The sequence below is a fragment of the Orcinus orca genome, chromosome 20 (assembly GCF_937001465.1).
Source record: "Orcinus orca chromosome 20, mOrcOrc1.1, whole genome shotgun sequence".
NCBI lineage: Eukaryota > Metazoa > Chordata > Mammalia > Artiodactyla > Delphinidae > Orcinus > Orcinus orca.
The window spans coordinates 45393403-45412422 of NC_064578.1; the positions used below are offsets into that span (position 1 = coordinate 45393403).

At 51.6% G+C, this 19020-nt stretch overlaps 1 protein-coding gene across 15 annotated transcripts in view; it reads left to right on the top strand.

Annotated features, from left to right (window-relative positions):
* SIPA1L3 (signal induced proliferation associated 1 like 3) overlaps positions 1 to 19020 on the top strand; it is a 237901-nt gene that overhangs the window by 143432 nt on the left and 75449 nt on the right. For all 15 annotated transcript variants that reach the window (XR_004479297.2, XR_004479296.2, XR_004479295.2 and 12 more), the window contains 5 exons: positions 1732 to 1862; positions 9890 to 10078; positions 11310 to 11484; positions 13554 to 13657; positions 16519 to 16676. Coding sequence is in view for 12 of the 15 variants with exons in the window: in XM_033413796.2 (XP_033269687.1) it covers positions 1732 to 1862; positions 9890 to 10078; positions 11310 to 11484; positions 13554 to 13657; positions 16519 to 16676 (757 nt within the window). In the remaining 3 variants the exon portion in view is untranslated. The remainder of the gene's footprint in view (positions 1 to 1731; positions 1863 to 9889; positions 10079 to 11309; positions 11485 to 13553; positions 13658 to 16518; positions 16677 to 19020) is intronic.

The window sequence follows — 19020 nt, forward strand, 5'->3', positions numbered from 1 at the left end:
CTAAAAATTTACCCAGAAACTGTAATAGTTTTGAACCTTTGTATACCTGGCAACCTGTTTGAGGGGTATATAAATAAAAAACTAATACAGCGACAGGGAGACGTGAACAAATCCACAACCCATGGGAGAAGTTGACAGGGTCGCTCTTTGAAATTGACGAATCCAGTAGCCAGAAAGTAAGGCTGAGAGGATTTGAAACCTGGTTTTGCATTTATACTATATTAATTTTCTACCTAACCAACAGAGAACACGTTCTTTTCAACTTGCACGTAGGAATACCTACACGGAAGGACTGTGGTTAGGATCAAATAAGATTGTACATCAAAACAGTTCTTCATCAGGCAGATAGTGAGTGCTTATCATGGAGCATTAAAAAGAAGCTTTTCTTTAAAAGAATGATTTCTTTGTAGTCCTGGAAACTCATAAATAAGTTAGTCATTGGTCAGTGTTTATTGATTGCCTATTCTATGCTAAGACCGCAAGGTACTGGGTATGCATTGGCGGAAAACAAAACAGATCCTGCAGCTGTTTCAGGAATGAACTGATATCTGTGGAGCACACTTACTCTGTTCTCTGACCAGCTGGGGAGATTGTTTAACCCACTGCAGGTGCTGTTCTTATTGGGACCATTAATTAACACATTTGAGCCTTAGATAAGCCTTTGAATCACCAAGAGCATCTTATGAGAATAGGAACCAACATTTAAATATTGAGAGCGCTGGGGTGGGAAGGAATCTCTGGCAGTGCGGAGCTGCTGACTTCACGGACTTAAGACAGACTGCTGGCAGGCATCTACCACAAGCAGGAGATACTTGGGTTATATATCAATTAGAACTGTCTGCCTGGAAGGATTATAAGACAGCAGCATTTTTTTTAAAAAGGGGAGACAGCTGTCATTTTGGGGAGAGAACAGGAGACTTCCTCCATGACTTGGTAAAGTCTCTGTCACCATAAGGAAAAAAAGAGTAGTGTTTAAGTTTCCTACATCTATAGAAATATGGTTAGATAAAGGTGACGCTTGGGGACTGGAATCATGGTCCTTTTCTGTGACAAACATCATGCCCTGGGGGTAGTACTAGCCAACACATCTCATGTGCTTACTCTGTGCCTGGCCCTGTGCTGAGTGCTCCATGCTTATTGACCTGTTTAGTCCTTACAACCGGCTGAGAGAGGGCTCCATCCTTCCTGACACCGTTGTACAGATGAGAATGCCGTCAAGCGACTTGGGCCACACATCTAATGAGTCCAGGGCCCGGATTTCAGCCGGGCAAAAGCCTCTCTAGACTAGAATCTAACCACTTCACGAGGGCTAATTGGCAGCTAAGCTGCTGAACATTTGCAAATATGGGATAATCACAGCGAAGCTAGGTTTATAACATGGCACGCACTGCACTAAGCGTTTTTGGTTCGTAGCCTCGTTTCACTCTCACATCGGCTCTATGAATCATGGGTAGCGTGAGGGCCCCCCATTTCCCAGATGAGAGCGCTGAGACTCAGGAGATTTCTGTGGGGTATAGTAAGGTGGGCTTTAACCTCTTAACGGTCTCTCCATTGAGTGTGATCGTGACCAGCCATGAGGTTTGTGTGACCAGGATCCCAAGAGCCTGCGCAAGAGCTCTGTACGGGTTGCACAAGAGCCTTCCCCAGCTGTCCTCTCAGCAGCCCTGCCGTGGGACGTCACCCCTCCTTCCCAGAGAGCTGACTCTGAGCTCACCTGCTCTTCCCTCTCAGAGCATGCCAATTACTTTGGCGTGGACGAGAAGCTGGGACCAGTGGCCGTGAGCATCAAGCGGGAGAAGCTGGAGGACCACAAGGACCACGGGCCTCAGTACCAGTACAGGATCATCTTCCGGACCCGCGAGGTAGGTCCCATTGCTATTGTTATTATTACATAAATCACAGCCACTCACATCTATGAGCCCTTACTCTGTGCCAGGTTCTGTGGGTAAGTGCTTCCCCTGTTTCAACTCGTAATCCTTCCAACAGCCTCAGGAGAACAATCCTGTCAGTCTCCCCATTTTACAGAAGGGAAGACTGAGGCTCAGAAACATGTCTGAAATCAGTGACTAAGTGGCCGGGATTGGAATCCAGTGTGTCTGACTGCAGAGCCCAAGATTCTGACATTTGCAAAAGATTAACTGTGATGAGTATAAAAAAGAAAGGGAGAGATATAGGGGATTCTTTCAGGATTGTGAGATGCCCTGCAGAGTGGAAAGGAGAACTAAGGCAGCAGGTCTCGGGCAGGGCAGGAATTGGGGAATCTCAGCAGCAGGCACTGCCGTTGATGTTGATCAGCTCAAAACAGGCCCAGCCTGCCTACTTTCCTTCAGAATAGAGGATCCCATTGTCCTGGCTTGGTCAGAGGTCTTCCCTTGGAGTAAATGTCAGCTGTGGCTAGGGAACAAGGCCCGTTGGGGGCACCCTGCTCGATTAGGACTCTTAAGTTGTAAGTGGCAGAAATCTACTTCTATCTGGTTTAAGCCAGAAATAGAACTCATTGGTTTATGTAACTGCAAATCCAGGGGTAGGAATGGCTTCAGGCATAGCTGGACCCAGGCACTCAAATGATGTCACCAGAACTCTGCCTCCTTATCTCTCCCGCTCAGCTGGCTCTGCTGCTTTTTGCATTGTGAATGTCATCCTCTCCTGCTACCAACAAGCTCTCTCCATGTCATGGGAAAATGGGGACCGGCTGCTCAAATCTTTTCCATCTTTATACTTTCTCCTCCGCGTTCTTATCTGCTGAATCTCTGGGAAGGACTCTGATCGGCTCTGCTTGGATCACAAGCGTGGGCCAGTCACTGTTGTCAGGGATGATAGAGGACTCTGTCTAGATCTAGGACATGTGCTCCACCCTGGGTCCAGGGGCTGGGCTGGGCACTGTGATCGACAGTTCTGTCAGAGCCACCCACAGGTGGTGGTAGGGGGGTGGTTCCTCAGCAAAAGGTGGGGAGCTAGGCCAGTAGAAATGATAGAGACTTCCAAAAGACCTCAAAGGAAGACCTTTTCAGAAAAGGAGCAATCATCAGCTGGGCAGGCCCCCCCAATGGATCTCCCTCACCCCTGCATTACCCCATCCCCCTTGGGCCTGGGCTTTTGCATAGACATGGGAGCCCAACAGGCAGGCACTGCCAGGGAGTTTGGATGTGGGGCCGGCCAATCCTGGACCTCATCCAGGCCGGCAGATGCTGCACCGAGGGCCGTGGCCGCATCCCCTCGCGAAGACCTTCCCGCTGAGGGGGAGTGAGATGACACAGATGGCAGCGTAGGGGAGGCAGCCCCAAAACCTTTGTGCCCCAGATCACAGGTGGTCACCGGCCCCGGAGTCTCCCCAGCATCCTCCTCCTTCCCTCTCCTCACCTTTCTGGCCAGATGAACACCAGGGCAGAATGTGAGGTGACAGCTCACACTGTATCCAAGTGTTGTAGGACATGTGGGGAGCTGCCAGGTGAAATGACAACAGCCATCGTATACTAATCAATAATATTACAGCTGCTGTTGTATTGTAGATTTATTCAACACTGTGTGTCAGGCATTTTCTACACCGATTATGTATATTCACTCCCTTTGCTGTGGTTCCTATTCAGTAGGTTGGAAACTGGCTTGGTGCCATTCCTGGCTCGTTCCTGCTTCCGTTCACTTCCCACGCCCAGCGCCCACACACTAGCCTCTGATCCGCCCCAGGCTGGGCACAGGGCCTTCGCAGCTCAGGGGCACAGGCCTGGGGTTCATCCACTCCACGGAGATTCACTCAGCACCACCGCCGGCCAGCACTGTGCTGGGCACTGAGGAAACAGTGTAAATAAGGCAGCAGAGATGCTCATGGGACTGCATTTTTGCTGGGGAGGCAGACAATACGTAGATACTCTTGTAAATTATACTGCGTGGTGCATGATGACAGGGTGGAAAGTAAAGCAAGGAGGAGAGATACGTGCGGGGGTGGCAAGATTGTTAGACAGGACCGCCAAGGGAGGTGTCACTCGGAAGGGAACATTTGAGTAAAAGACCTGAAGAAGATGAGAGGAGCCATGTGGACCTCTGGAAGAGTGTTCCAGACACAGGGAACATCCAGTGCAAGGTCCTGAGGCAGGACCAGGCCTGGCACAGTCACTCAGCAGCTGTGAAACCTTGGGCACGTGGCTTCTTCTCTCAGAGCCTCTGTTTCCCCCATGGGAATCCCACTCTCTCAAGACCATAGTGTGGGCTTGGTGAGGTTGCCCATATAAAATAGGCAGTGCTGGGCCTGGCACTCGGGGAGAGCCCAGTGAGGATAGCCGTTGGGAGAGGTCTCAGTTTCCTGTCCCCTTGTCACATTCAGTCAGGCCTGTTGACTTTTGGCCCACCGTGAGGTTCATGGCCACAAGCAGGCCTTTCTCTGCCCCTCACACACGTGCAGGCCACACGTGTACTCAGTCCTGGCCCCAGCCCCTTGCAGAGCCGCCTATTGGGCACTAAGGCCTGAGGACCTCGTCATCCTGTCATCTGGAGGTAGGGGCAGAGGCCAACAAGGTTTGCCTTGCCCCTTCCTAAGGCCCTTCCTGCCATGGAGGCAGAGAGTCACATAACCCAAAAGTAGTAATGACAGTAGTAATAAGAACAGCTAACACTTTTAGCACATATTCCTGCCAGGCACTCTTCCGAGTGTTTTATATGCATTGACCCTTCAGATTCTCTCAGTAGTCCCATGATGTGGGTCCCATTCCCCCCATTCTACAGATGAGGACTCTCGAGGCCTAGGGCTGTCACTCGTGAGGGTCCCCCAGTGGCAGAGCCAGGATATGAACCCAGACTGCCTGTGTCCCCAGCCCGTGCTCTTAACCACTCCCCACTCCCTGTGGGGTTGAGTTTGTATTCTGGCTCTGGGAACAGACAGCTTGGGGTTCGGTTGGGCTCTGCCACTCACTAGCCTTGTGAGCTTAGGCAGATGGCTTTACCCTTGGATGCCTCAGTTTCTTCATCTGTAAAATAGACTTTGTACCGTTTGTTCCTTGTGTCCTGGAAAGGCGGGAAGGTTCTCCTGGACCGGCACGCACGAGGTGGTATAGCACAAGGCTGCAGGGTGGTGAGTGCTCTGAGCGGCAGATACTGTGATGACGCTGCTGTCGTGTTGTCACTGTTTCCCGAAAGGTCAGAGGGCCTTTCTGGGGAGTGAAGGTTCAGCTTATGGTCAGAGTTCTGCCCTTCTCCTGTCGACACACACATCTCGGGCTCCGGTTAACCAAGGCATGGGGGCCAGAGTGAAGGGCCCAGGCTGTTTTCCAAGCCAGCCGGCTGGCCTGCCCCAGATGGCCGCCCCCGGCCGCCAAGCAGACCGAGTGGGCTCACATCTCCCAGCAGATGGGATGGGAGTGTTGGCAGCTCTGAGCCTCCCGCTGGGGCGGGAACAGACTGGAGCTGGGCTTCAGGACCACACGCCGAAACATCAGCCCCACCCACCCTGAGCCTGGACAGGACAAGCTCCAGGCCAGGGCTGCCCTGTCCTGAGCCCCTTGCCGGCAGAACACAAGGAATGCCAACTAGCCGGGGACTCTTTGGCCCAGCAGGCTCGGTGGGTTCCCTTTGGCCCCAGATATGAGTTTTTGACAAGCCTTAGTTTTGTGAGGGTTAGAGGTTTAGATTTTTTTTTTCTTTCTTTATTGAAAAAGTAACAGTCACTCATTAAGAATTTAAACAGTATCTATGTATACAAAGCAGAAAAGGAAGAACCTTGTGTTAAGTGTAAAACGCAAGTGTAGTAGCGAACCTCATTTGGGACCTCACTTGTGTTCAGTAGGCACCGATGATGGTGTGATGTAATCTCCAAAGCATACTGTTAAGTGGGGGGAGAAACAAACTGTAGCTTCCTATTAAGGTTAACTTTTTTAAATTTTTAACTACACATATGGCTTTGTGTAAAAACATCCGACGTGTGTAATGTGATAATGGCTAACACATATATTGAGTGCTCACTGTATGCCAGATACAGTGGTAGAAAAGCACTGTACATGGATTATCTTCTTGAATCTTTATAACCCTTTGCGACAGGCGCTGTTATTCCCCATTTTATAGATAAGGGAACAGGCACAGAGAAATTCAGCAGCTTGCCCAGAGTCACACAGCTAGAGAAGGGGGAGAGCCGGGATTTGAACCAAGGCAGACTGACTCCCAAGTGACCTCCCAGGAAGAGCTCTTGGAGGGTGGACGCAGCACAGGGGAAGGCAGGGATGCATCTGAGTCAGTAGCTGGTGGAGAACAACCTGTGCCGATGGTTAGTTGCTGATGTGGCCCTGAATCCCTTTCACAGCTCAGTGAGATGATGCCAGATGTCATCAAGGGTCAGAGCACACAGGGTCTCGCAGCCTGAGCAGCGAGTGTAGTTTTGTTTGGTTTTGTTTTAAGGCAAGGGTTTTTTTTTTTAAATTTTTCTTTTGGCCGTGTCGGGTTTTAGTGGCAGCACGCGGGATGTTCGTTGAGGCATGCAGGATCTTTCATTGCGACGTGCGGGCTTTTCTCTTCTCTAGTTGTATGTGGGTTCTAGGGCACGTGGGCTCTGTAGTTGTGGCACACAGGCTCCAGAGCACATGGGCTCTGTAGTTTGCGGCAGGCGGGCTCTCTGGTTGAGGCATGCAAGCTCAGTAGTTGTGACATGTGGGCTTAGTTGCCCCGTGGCATGTGGGATCTTAGTTCCCTGACCAGGGATCGAACCCGCGTCCCCTGCATTGTAAGGCGGATTCTTTACCATTGGACCACCAGGGAAGTCCTGCGAGTGTAGATTTTATTGGGAGAGAGGCGGAACGCTGTCAGCAGGTTCTGCACAGAGGAGAGACACCATCTGACTCAAGCTGCTGCGGGAAGAATGGACCGGCGTGGGGTGGTGGTGGGGCAGGTGCAGGGAGACTGGGAAAAGACTGCTGTCACAGTCCAGGTAGGACATGATGGTGGACAGGGCCAGGTGGAGAGCAGAGGTGGCCACACGTTGCAGCCTGCCAGTGCCCTACTTATTATCGCCAGCAGAGAAGGAAAAGCTGGGAGCTTTTCAAGTAGTGGCTTTTGGTCAAGTCTTCAGAGCCAAAAATGTGACGGTAGGCCACCTGTCTCGAGTGTTGGAAGAGAATGAGGATTTCTGGTCCACGCTGTCTCTTGGCCCCAGCAGAGGGCACTGTGGGGCAGTGTCAGCAGGATAGAAAGGTGCTGATCCCGTTGGTGCGTTCATCGAAATTCACAATCCCAGGGCCACCCAGATTGGCAGGGCAGAGCATCCACATCACAGTTTTTCGTGACGTACTTCAAGACTATCCGGCTTATCCTAAGAGAGATTTGTTTATTAATTCCCAAAGCCAGAACTGGGAACTCCCAACCATGAGATCATTCATTCCTAACACGCATGCCTCTTGCCCAGGTCCTGTTTGGCAGGGTTAGGCTGTATGCTTAGAGGCAGTGTCATGACACGTCATTTTTGCCACCTCTTGCATCTGTTGACTTTTTGGGGTGAGCGTGTTTTTCCAGTTAACACTGATCCTCCCTAGTCTTGAAACCGTAGCCCCAAGTGTATTTTGGGTGCTGACAGCAATCCCCTTGGGGGAGGATTTTTTTTCCCTGCTCTGCTGCAGACTAGGGAGTCTTCTCGCTGTGGTGCTGGAGCTGCCGTGCCTCACCCAGAGCACAGCGGAGCCTGGCGGCCAGCAGCACAGCGTAGATGGAAGCCTGCGCTAGTGATAGTGAGGACGGGAAGCAGCAGGGGCTCTCAGACGGGGCTGGCGGGGTGTAAATTGGTACAGCCACTTGGAAAACGATTTGGCAGTTCAGTAAAATTGAAGATTAACATGCCTGGTGACTCAGCAATTTCTCTCCTAGGTATAAACCCAGACGAAAATGTGTCCATGTGCACTAGGAGATGCTTCCGTGAATGTTCCTAACAGCACTGCTCACAGTTGTCAAACGCTGGAAGCAGTTTCCGTGCTCGTCAGCAGTAGGATGGATTAAATCCATTGGGGTAAAAACGTCAGCCTCTTACTGCAACATGGTCGTATCTCACATCCATAGCATTGAGAGAAAGAAGCCAGATAGAAAAGAATACAAACGACATGAAGCTCAGAAGCAGGCAGAAATAAATTCTGGTGTGAAAAGTCAGGATAGGGTTGCCATTAGGGAGGTGGGAAGGGGCACGAAAAGAGTTTCCGGAGTCTAGTAATGTGTTTCTTGGTCTGGGTGGTGATACCTAGGTATTCACTCTGTGATCATTCCTTGAGCTGTACTTATATGTATTGTAGACTTTTCTGTATACGGATTATATTTCACAGTTAAAAAAATATTTGAAAGAGAAAAATCATGAGCTTTGGAGACGTCAGACCTGGGTTGGAATCCTGGTTCAGCCACTTAGCTGTGGTGACCTTGGCTAAGGCACCTAACCTCTTAGAGCTTCAGTTTTCTTATCTGTAAAATGGAGATAGTAAAACCTCCCCTGAACAGACCTGTACCTAGATAGCTGCTATCATTCCTGGAATACAGTGCAGTGAACTATGCCTTCATAAATGTGACTCGTTATTAAGATGTATCTGTTAGAAATTGCTTTGTCTGCAAAGTAACAGAAAACATGACTAACAATAGCTAAAACAAATACGGGGTTATTTTAATTATCTAACAGAAGAAGTCTGGGGATAGGCAGTGGCAGGACATGACTTCTGTGTAATTTTTGTTGTTGTTGTCTCTTTACTTACGATCACAAGATGGCTTCCACAGCTCCAAACATCTTATCCTTATACCAGTGTCCTTAGAAAAAATGGGCAGGTGGAAAGGGGCTTTCCTTTACCAGGGAAGAAAATCTGCCCTAGACGTCCTCCCCAAGCTGAATTCCATCCCATCTCATTGCCTGGAACTAGTCATGTAGCCAACTATAGGAAAAACTTGGAAAGCAACATCTGCATAAGAGGAATGAGATGGCCATGATTGGCTTGACTCAGGTTTTCAACCCTGGCTTCACATCAGAATCACCTGAGTAGTATTAAAAGAGACAGAGAGGGGCTTCCCTGGTGGCGCAGTGTTTGGGAGTCCGCCTGCCGATGCAGGAGACACGGGTTCGTGCTCCGGTCCGGGAAGATCCCACATGCCGCTGAGCGGCTGGGCTCGTGAGCCATGGCCACTGAGGCTGCGCGTCTGGAGCCTGTGCTCTGCAACGGGAGAGGCCACAACAGTGAGAGGCCTGCATACCACAAAAAAAAAAAAGAAAAAAGAGAGAGAGTGAGTGAGTGTGTGTGTATAAGTATACAAATATACAAATATGTAAGTGTGTGTATACATACATACGTGCGTGTATACATACATGTCTGGGCCCCACCACAGACCAGCCGAATCAGAACCACTGGTGGTGATTTTTTTCAGGAAACCAGGTTGAAAACCAGTGTCACAATTCAAGATCCAAGATGGTACCGGTGTCCAGGGCAGGCAGGTGTTTTACATAAGAGCTTATGGTAATAAGTGTACACATAATATTATTCCTGATAATGACAGTAAGAGTGTTTGTTTGAGTGTCTACATTGTGGAGCTTGTTTTATCCATTATACCTCTTATTACCTGACATAATCCATCTCCTCGCCCGCACGTCAGCTCCAGGAAGACAGGGGTCTTTCTTCTTTCATCATTCGTTGAACAAATGAAGGACGTTCCATCCACCATCTCATTTAGTTCTCCCAACAGTCCTTGGAAGCTGAGGCTCACAGATGGGCAGTCACTTGGTCAAGAACACACAGCCAGGACACAGCAAGTTCAAGTTGGTCCAGACCTAGTGCTTTCTGGCAGAGCCCAGGCTACTAACCATCCCACATGTCGCTTTGAGAACAGGACACCCTCATGTGCTCTCATCCCTTCCCGAGTCCTGAGAGCCTCCTAACCTTCCCTCCTCTTCCTCGAGCAGCTCACCACCCTGCGTGGCTCCATCCTGGAGGACGCCACACCCACAGCTATGAAGCATGGGACAGGGCGGGGCCTGCCCCTGAAGGACGCCCTGGAGTATGTCATCCCCGAGCTCAACATCCACTGCCTGCGGCTGGCTCTCAACACTCCCAAGGTGACGGAGCAGCTGCTGAAGCTCGACGAGCAAGGGGTGAGCCGGGGCCCAGGGAGGGGGGTGGGGGGACACTGGGGCAGCAGCCTGCAGCCCCACTCCCGGTACCTCCTTCTGTCTTGGTCACTTGTTTTTTTCTCCAAAGAACAGAAACCCACTCAGGTTAGTTCCAGTAAAAGGAGTGGTCTCCTATCAAATTCTAGGGGTGCCAAGAGCCGGAACGTGACTGGGTCTTAGGAGGGAAATAGTCTAGGAACAAAACAGCCACCAGGTTCCCGTGTGTGTGTGCGTGCTCCCTCTCCCTCACTGCACACTGCCTCCCTCTGCTTCTCTGGCCCTCCCACAGCTCACAGAATTACTGTTAGGATTATAGGCACATGCAGGCCCCAGTTAGCTGACTCTCAGCCCCAGTAGAGCCTCTGACTGGCCCACCCTTAGGTCACATGACTGTCGATGGTCCAGTCACCAGTGAACAGAGGAATCAGGGATACATAAAAAAAACATGGAGGACTTTCCTGGTGGCACAATGATAAGAATCTGCCTGCCAACGCAGGGGACACGGGTTCGAGCTCTGGTCCGGGAGGATCCCACATGCCGCGGAGCAACTAAGCCCATGCGCCACAACTACTGAGCCTGCACTGTAGAGCCCTTGAGCCACAACTACTGAGCCCGCGAGCCACAACTACTGAAGCCCATGCTCCTAGAGCCTGTGCTGTGCAAAGAGAGAAGCCACCACAGTGAGAAGCCCACGCACCGCCACAAAGAGTAGCCCCCACTCGCCGCAACTAGAGAAAGCCTGCGCACAGCAACGAAGACCCAACGCACCAAAAATAAATAAATAAAATTAATTAATTAAAAAAAGAAAAAACACGGTTATCAAGGGCTCACCCCCTAAAAAACAATGTCGACTAGACTGAGTCCTCCAGAATTTCCTTTTGCAGAACCTTAGCCAGGTCCGGTCCACCTACTGTGGGAAGCCGGCCAAGGTCTTTCCCTTGAGAGAATGGCGTTGCCAGCCGCCCTCGACCCTCATGTAGAAAGCATGAGAATGGCGGCAGCAGCACCTTGTTGTGCCTCCCTGGAATGGCAGGGTGGGAGAGGGACAACTGGGACGTGCCCCCATGCCTTTTTTCTTCTCTGGCTGTAGCACTGAATTCCTGTGTGACCCCGGCAGCTCCCTGGGCTCCGTGCCCGAGAGAGCCTGCTTTGTTCCATGCCCCCCTTCCATTCTGCCTGGCCTGCCTCCCTGATGCCGCTCTCGCCTCCGCAGCTCTGCCGGAAACACAAAGTGGGCATCCTCTACTGCAAGGCTGGCCAGAGCTCGGAGGAGGAGATGTACAACAACGAGGAGGCCGGGCCGGCCTTTGAGGAGTTCCTCTCTCTCATCGGAGAGAAGGTCTGCCTGAAGGGCTTCACCAAGTACGCCGCCCAGCTGGACGTCAAGAGTAAGTGGCAGTGGCGGGTGGCCTTGCGGGGGGGAGCAGGGTGAGTCCCAACTGCACCCTCATCCCGTGAGCTAAGGCCCAAAGGCCTGGTGATACCCAGGTGAGGACTCCGGGCAGCGGGAGCTCGAGGACTCCATTGGTGGGAGTGCGGGCAGTGCAGCCACTCTGGACAGCAGTACCTCATGTTCTGGTAGAGTCTGAAGACTCACTTGCTTTGTGTGTCAGCCCTTGCGCTCCTAGACACGTCCTCTGAGATCCTGTGCACATGTGCGCTGGGAGACGTCCTGAAGGGTCACAGCCACAGATACCTGCATGGTGCCCAGTGTGCACAAGGACCCCGGGGAAGACAGTGCTCCTGGCCAGTGTCGCCAACTAACAGGCAGGGCTGCCCTGGCCTCACAGCCACCTGGAGGTCACCTGGCTCTGGCACTGGCCAACCAAGGCTTCAGTGACCTCACCTGTCACAGCTTCTCCCCTAGAATGGAAGCCCACAAGAACAGGGATTCCTCGGTCTGTTTTACTGCTGTTTCCCCTGCACCTACAGTTAAATAAAGCTGGTGGACCTCAGTGCTCAAAAAGGCCAAGGAGTAGGCTTCCAGGGGTGAGTGTGACACCCTGGAGTTACTTGCAGTGTGGTTTGTGGGTTCACTCACACATCCAGCAAAAACAACCTCCTGGCTGTCCTCCCTGGGCAGGAAGGAGCAGTTCAAGAGGATACGATCAAATATGGGGAACCCAGCCTCGTGTGGGGGCTGGGCCTCAAGAACATGGCATGTGACCCGAGAGGGATGAGTTGGAATAACATAGGCAAAGAGGGAGCAGGAAGTGCGTTCCAGGGAGAAAGAACAGCACGTGCAAAAACCCTGAGCCCTGAGGTCTAAAGGCTGTTGTTCAGGGAATTAATGTGAAGGAGGAAGTGAGGGAGGCAGGCGGGGGCCTTACCGTGCAGGACCTTTAGGGCTAAAGATTAGGGATTTTGGTCTGTTTCCTATGAGAATTTTGAAACTCATAAGAGGCAGCATTGAATACTGTTAAGGAAACACTCTGGAGTCAGATAGCCTGAGTTCCAGTCCAGACGCCACCACGGACTGAAGTGTGCGTGACCTTGGGCAAGTCACTCCCTCCCTGTGCCTCAGTTTCCCCCATAGAGCCCCTAATCAGGTGTTTCTCCCTGGTCATAACTCCCTCCCATTAGAGACGAACAGTATTCTGACTCGTACGATTATCGTTCCCTTCTTTTCGTCAAAGTTTTGCCATCTTCATACGCATCTCTAAATAATATAATTCGTTTTGCCTGTTTGACAACATAATGTGAATGGAATCATACGGTTTGTGCTCCTTTGTGTCTGGCCATTGTATTCGTGGGATTTGCCCATGTGGTGGCTGTGACTCATTTCTTTTCACGGCCGTGTACTTTTCCACATAATGAACTGTTTATCTGTTCCTTGGACTAACATTTGGAGGATACTTGTACCCGTATTCCGGGGCATCTGTGTACAATTTCTCTAGGCTGTGATCCTAGGAGATGAAGTGCTGGGTCATCAATTAAGCCTATCTGCAGGTTCAGTCGATCTTACTAAAGAGTTTTCCAGAGTGGTTGTACCACCTGACCAGCCACACAGAAGGTTCCAGTTGCCCCACATCCCCACCAACCCTTGGCACTGTCAGACTCTTAAATGTTAACCAGTCTGGTGGGTGCTTAATGTATGGCTTCCTTTTTATCTAAATTTACTGGATTTTAAAGGGTGGAGTTAAGTGAAAACATCGAGTTAAAAACTAACACAGGGCTTCCCTGGTGGTGCAGTGGTTGAGAATCCGCCTGCTGATGCAGGGGACACGGGTTCGTGCCCCGGTCCGGGAAGATCCCACATGCCGCGGAGTGGCTGGGCCCATGAGCCATGGCCGCTGAGCCTGCGCGTCTGGAGCCTCTGCTCTGCAACGGGAGAGGCCGCAACAGTGAGAGGCCCGCGTACCGCAAAAAAAAAAAAAACTAACACAGATGGCATGTGGGATATGGCAGGAGCCCAGGGGTTTTGGAGGCGTGGTGCTAACTGGTGTTTCTGTTTCAGCTGACTCCACGGGAACCCACTCCCTCTACACGACTTACCAGGACTATGAGATCATGTTCCATGTCTCCACCCTGCTCCCTTATACCCCCAACAACAGGCAGCAGGTCAGTGGGGCCCAGGGTGGGGGCCCCAAGTGATTTCCAGTGGGTACACAGCTGAAGCCATGGCGCTCTCCTTCCCCACAGCTGTTAGCTGGCTGCCTGCCCGGCACTGGCTCCCCTGGCACCATCCTGTGCCGCACGTGGAGGCCTTTGGCCCTGGAGACCCTCTGCATCACGGTCTCATCACCTGGGGGTTGGAGACTAGGTCAGGTGTCATTCACTGTCAGTTTTCTTCTGTTTCCTTGGCCATCCTTCTACCCCAACTCCCCTCAAGAGTCTCCTGAGTCATCAGGGATCCTATGGAAAAAAAAAAAAAGTGAATCAGTCAACATTATTTCGACTGCAAGTGATAGAAGCACAAATCAAACTGGCAAAAGCAAAAAATGGTATTTACTGGGTTAGGCAATTCTCAAGTACTGGGAGAGGGCTGGCTTTAGGTATGGCTGGATCCAGGAGCTCAAACAATGTTAGGAATTCTTTGCATTTCTCGCCTCTGGTTTTCTTCGTAGTGGCCTTATTCACAGATCTTCCCAAGTAGTGCAGAGTGGCCCCCCAGCAGCCCTCGCCTTACATCCCACCAGCTTTGCTACCACGGGAGAAAGAGAGCTGTGCCTTGCAGAAGTCCCAGAAACGTTTCAGGAATGAATCTCATTGGATCACTCACTTGCCAGGCCCAGGGCAGGGATGGAATGGGCTGCCTGGCGAAGCCTGAAGGACATGCCCACCCCTAGAGAGGGCGAGTGAGGTCAGCTCAGCTTGAAACGTTGACAGAGATCAGGGAGGTGCTTTCCCAAAGGGGATGGACACGACTGCCAGAAGGAAGAGGAGGAGGTGCTAGGTGGGTGCAGCAGCTGACGCCCACCACCAGGAGCCTCCTCACCTGGACACGCCATGCATGCTCAGTCCGGGAGCAGTTTCTAATGAACAGAAACCCCACAGACTTATGGTTTAGTGTATATATTTTTTTCCATTGGTACAGGTGATGTTGTAGATTTTACTGGCCGAAAATGGTCAAATATCGGTGATTTCAGAAGGTTCACCTCATAGCAGCTGTAAGAGCATTGCTGTCATTAGGCCTGGGTTGGAGTTCTTTCTCTGCCACTTCCTAGCTGTGTAATCTCACCTCCCTGACCTCAGATCCCTCCTCTGTAAAATGGGCGGAATGGTAGCACCCATGTCTCAGGGTCATTGGGAAAGGACCCTGTACTCATGCATGAAACTGGGGCTTGAGTCAGGGCCCAACATGGGAGGCGCACAGGAAGCAGACAGAAACCTACTCCTGGACGTCTGGGAGGCATGGTGGGCAAAGCTTGGGTTGTGGAGTCCAGCAGAAGCGGGTTCAAATCCTGGCTGTTTCCCTCCATGACTGTGTGACTTAGGGCAAGACGTTTAACCCCCGGGAACCTAACTTTTCTCATCGGTAAAAGGAGGTAGGATGAGTTAATGACTCACAGCCTTGTTGTAAAGATGAAACGAGGACTTCCCTGGTGGCGCGGTTGTTAAGAATCAGCCTGCCAATGCAGGGGACACGGGTTCTATCCCTGGTCCAGGAGGATCCCACATGCCGTGGAGCAGCTAAGCCCATGCACCGCAACAACTTAGCCTGCGCTCGAGGGCCGGCGAGCCACAACTACTGAGCCCGCACACCCTAGAGCCCGCATGCAGCAAAGAAGACCCAGTGCAGCCCCAAAATAAATAAATAAATAAAAATTAAAAAAAAAAAAGATGAAACGAGGTTGCAGCTTTCAGATGTGGATGTAAAATGCCTAGTACAGGGCCGGCCCCAGTAAATGGGTACTTTATCTAGCAATTTAATCCAGTGTAAAACACACATAAAGAGCTAAGAGTTCAACAGTGCGAGTTGTGCCACTCTGTGGGACTGGATTTCACACCACGGGCCACCTCATGTAGAGCTACACGTGTCTCCCATCTGCGGACCTCACGTGGCCAATGGGGATTCCTAACAGTTACATGAAGACTAAACTTGTACAAATAAGAACAATGTAATTTCAGCGAACAAGTAAAATGTTGTGAGTACATCATCGCCTACGAAGATGACAGAGTTTTTCTCAGAGACCGTGGCAGGCAGGGGAGAAAGGACAGGGCTCCTGTGGGCTGGTCTGAAGCTGCTGCCCCAGCCTTCTCAACTCAGGTGTCCGAGAAGGGGCGGCAGCAGGGATGGGCCCTGCCAGTGGCCTCGGGTCTGACTCTGCCATCGTCTGTGAGCATGGCCTTGAGCAAGTCGAAAGCCGCCAGCCCATGCTCTTCTCCAAGAGATGTTTCTTGAGCAGCTGCTGTGTGCCAGGCTCTGCTCTAGGCACTGAGGATACAGCAGGGGGCAGCAAACAAAGCAGACAAAACCCTTGTTCTCACGGAGCTGACATGGTGGTGGGAAAAGACAGACAAGAAACAAAAGGAAGAGGGGAAGCCGCTGTACGCTAAGTGTTAAGTAATAAAGGCAGAAAAGCCGCTGTACGCTAAGTGTTAAGTAATAAAGGCAGAAAAGCCACTGTACGCTAAGTGTTAAGTAATAAAGGCAGAAAAGCAGAGGGGGTGACATCATGGATAAGACAGTCAGCGAAGGCCTTGTGGGAGGGTGACATTTCAGCCAAGACCTGAAAGGAGGGAGGGCGGGAGCGAGCCATGTGGGGATCTGGGGGAAGAACGTTCCAGGCAGCGGGAAGAGTCAGGGCAGGGGCCTTGAGGAGGAAACATCTCTGGAGTGTTTGAGGGGCAGCAGGAGGCCAGTGTGGCTGGAGCAGAGTGAGCAAGGGGGAGCACCGAAGGAGACGGCAGGGAGGTGACAGGGCGGACCGTGAGCCTTGAGCCGACCATGACGTTTTCCTCTCCCCGCCGTTTACCAGCTACTAAGGAAGAGGCACATAGGAAACGACATCGTGACGATCATCTTCCAGGAGCCCGGGGCGCTGCCTTTCACCCCCAAGAACATCCGCTCCCACTTTCAGCACGTCTTCATCATTGTCCGAGTCCACAAGCCCTGCACCGATAGCGTCTGCTACAGGTACGCGCCTGCACCCTACCCCTGCATGCACCGGAGACCACAAAAGCTGGTTTCCAGCATCCAGGCAGCGTGCGGCAGAGAGAGAGAGTGGGGACAGCTTGCGGCAGAGAGAGAGTGGGGGGACAGCTGGCCCAGGTGGGCTGCCTCCTGCGTTTCTTGTTTGTGCTTCAGTAGGGGAGCTCTGTTCACACCTTCCCACACCTTCTGAGAGAGTGATTCTTAACCAGAAAGGGGCATGTCACCCCAGTTTCGATAAGCAAACCATCAGGGATTTGTATTTGCCTGGAATCTTTTGCTTGCAAGTGACAGAAAACCCACCTCAAAAAGGCAGTTATGTACGTTGGTTCTCAGAAATGACACGTTCAGGCCTAGCCGGATGTGCTCCACTTCCCTGTCTGTCACTTCGTTTGCTGGCAGCTCCAAGCTTAACATCTTCCCAGCTGCAAATCCAGCAAAAAGACAGCTTTCCTGTCCCAGGAAAAGAAGCCCCAGGATTGAGGCTCATTGACCTGCTTGGGGTCACGTGCCCATCCTAGAGTAAGACCACCAGCTGTGCCTGGGCACAGGGCACATGGGCTGAGAGGCACAGGAAAATCGGAATATAGATGGATGGAGACAGGGCAGGCAGGGGCCCCCCTCGGGAGGCAGAGCTGAGGCTTCTCTTAGTTCGCAGATCAAGAAGTGACACAAGCCTCAGACCCATTCAGCGTCCTCCCAAAGCACCAGTTCTCACCTGGGGGCGTGGCTGGCCCCCAAAGGACAAGTGGAAAGCTCTCTGGCCTCTCACCTCTGACCCCCAACCACCCTGTTGCCTGTCACAGAGGCAACTACTATTAGCTATTTCTCACGTATCCTGATACCTTCGGGCCACACAGGCAAATGCTTACAAGTATTCCTTTTCCACCTTTTAACACACATGGTACCATATCCCACACACTGTTCTGCATCCTGTATTTCTTCACTCAACAGCCTTTGAGAACTTTGCACACCAGTCCTTAAAGTGCCTCTTCCTTCTTTATGACTGCATATTAGTCCATCACGTGGATGCCTGAGAACCTCCCCCCATCCCTTATCAATGGACGTTTGGGTTGTTTCCTGTTGCCTGCTGTTACACTCCCCCCTGCAGTGCATAACCTAGTTTTTGGGGGGGGGTTGTTTTTTGTTTTTGTGTTTTGGCCATGCTGTGCTGCTTGTGGGATCTTAGTTCCCTGACCAGGGATTGAACCCAGGCCCTCAGCAGTGAAAGCACTGAGTCCTAACCACTGGACTGCCAGGGAAGTCTCCATAACCTAGTTTAGACTGTCATCGCACACGCATCCAAGTACACAGCTGGGATAGATAAAGTCCCAAGCGTGGAGTTACTGGGCCAAAGGGTATGTGTGTAGGTACACTGGGTGGTCTTAGTGGAATTGCCAGAATCTACCAGTTTCTTCTTGGCCAAATGTGTGAGAGAAGGGAGGTGGATTCCAATATGTAGGACGTGCTGTTTGACCACCAGGCTAGATGTGTTGCCCAGTGGCCACTGGGAGCCAGTACACCGCATGGCAGGGCCTTCACATGGCCCAGGCCCAGGCCTGCAGCCCCCCCTCCCTCACCCCCAGCCATTTGTTCCCGGGACGGAGCAGCAGCTACGAGGCCCTGCACCTCCAGGCTCCATGTGGGCCTGAGGTTACTTAGATGCTGTCGATGTTCCTCAGCAGCTCAAAGGTAGCCCTGGTGAGCAAAGATGGAGTTGTTCTCGAGCTCACACACACATACACACAGACACAGAAGGACACAGCCCTCCTGTAGCACATCAGAAGCAGGGGGCTGCTGGGTGGGCCTTTCTCCCCTTTCTCCTAACTGTGAGCTCCCCTCTCCTACCTGGTTTATCACAGGAGCCTGCGGCTGACCTCCTGCCTTTCCAGGCCGGCCTTCACGTGGTTTCCAGAACGATCTCTTTTTTTCTGATGCTCGAAGCTTTCTTGTTTTTTTTGCAGTTTAATTTGAAATATTTTTATTATGCAATGTTTTAAACGTTCTGAAAAGTACAGAGGATAATATAACAGACACCCATGTGCCTACCACCAAATCTAACAGATGTTAACATTTTGCCATATTTGCTTCAGCTCTCCCTTTATTTCTGAAGAAAGAAAATGTTAGAGATACAACCAAAGCTGCCCCTTCTGCAACCCCTTTCTTCCCCTCCTCTCCTTCCCCACACGCAGCTGCTCTCTGGACTGACCTTCCCCTGTCCCCACTCCCACCCCCCGGTGTCTCCAAACACGTTTCTGTCTCAGCATTCATCACCCTGTAGGAACAAACTGTTGATGTGACTCTCGCCTCCCTCGAGGGTAACCCCACG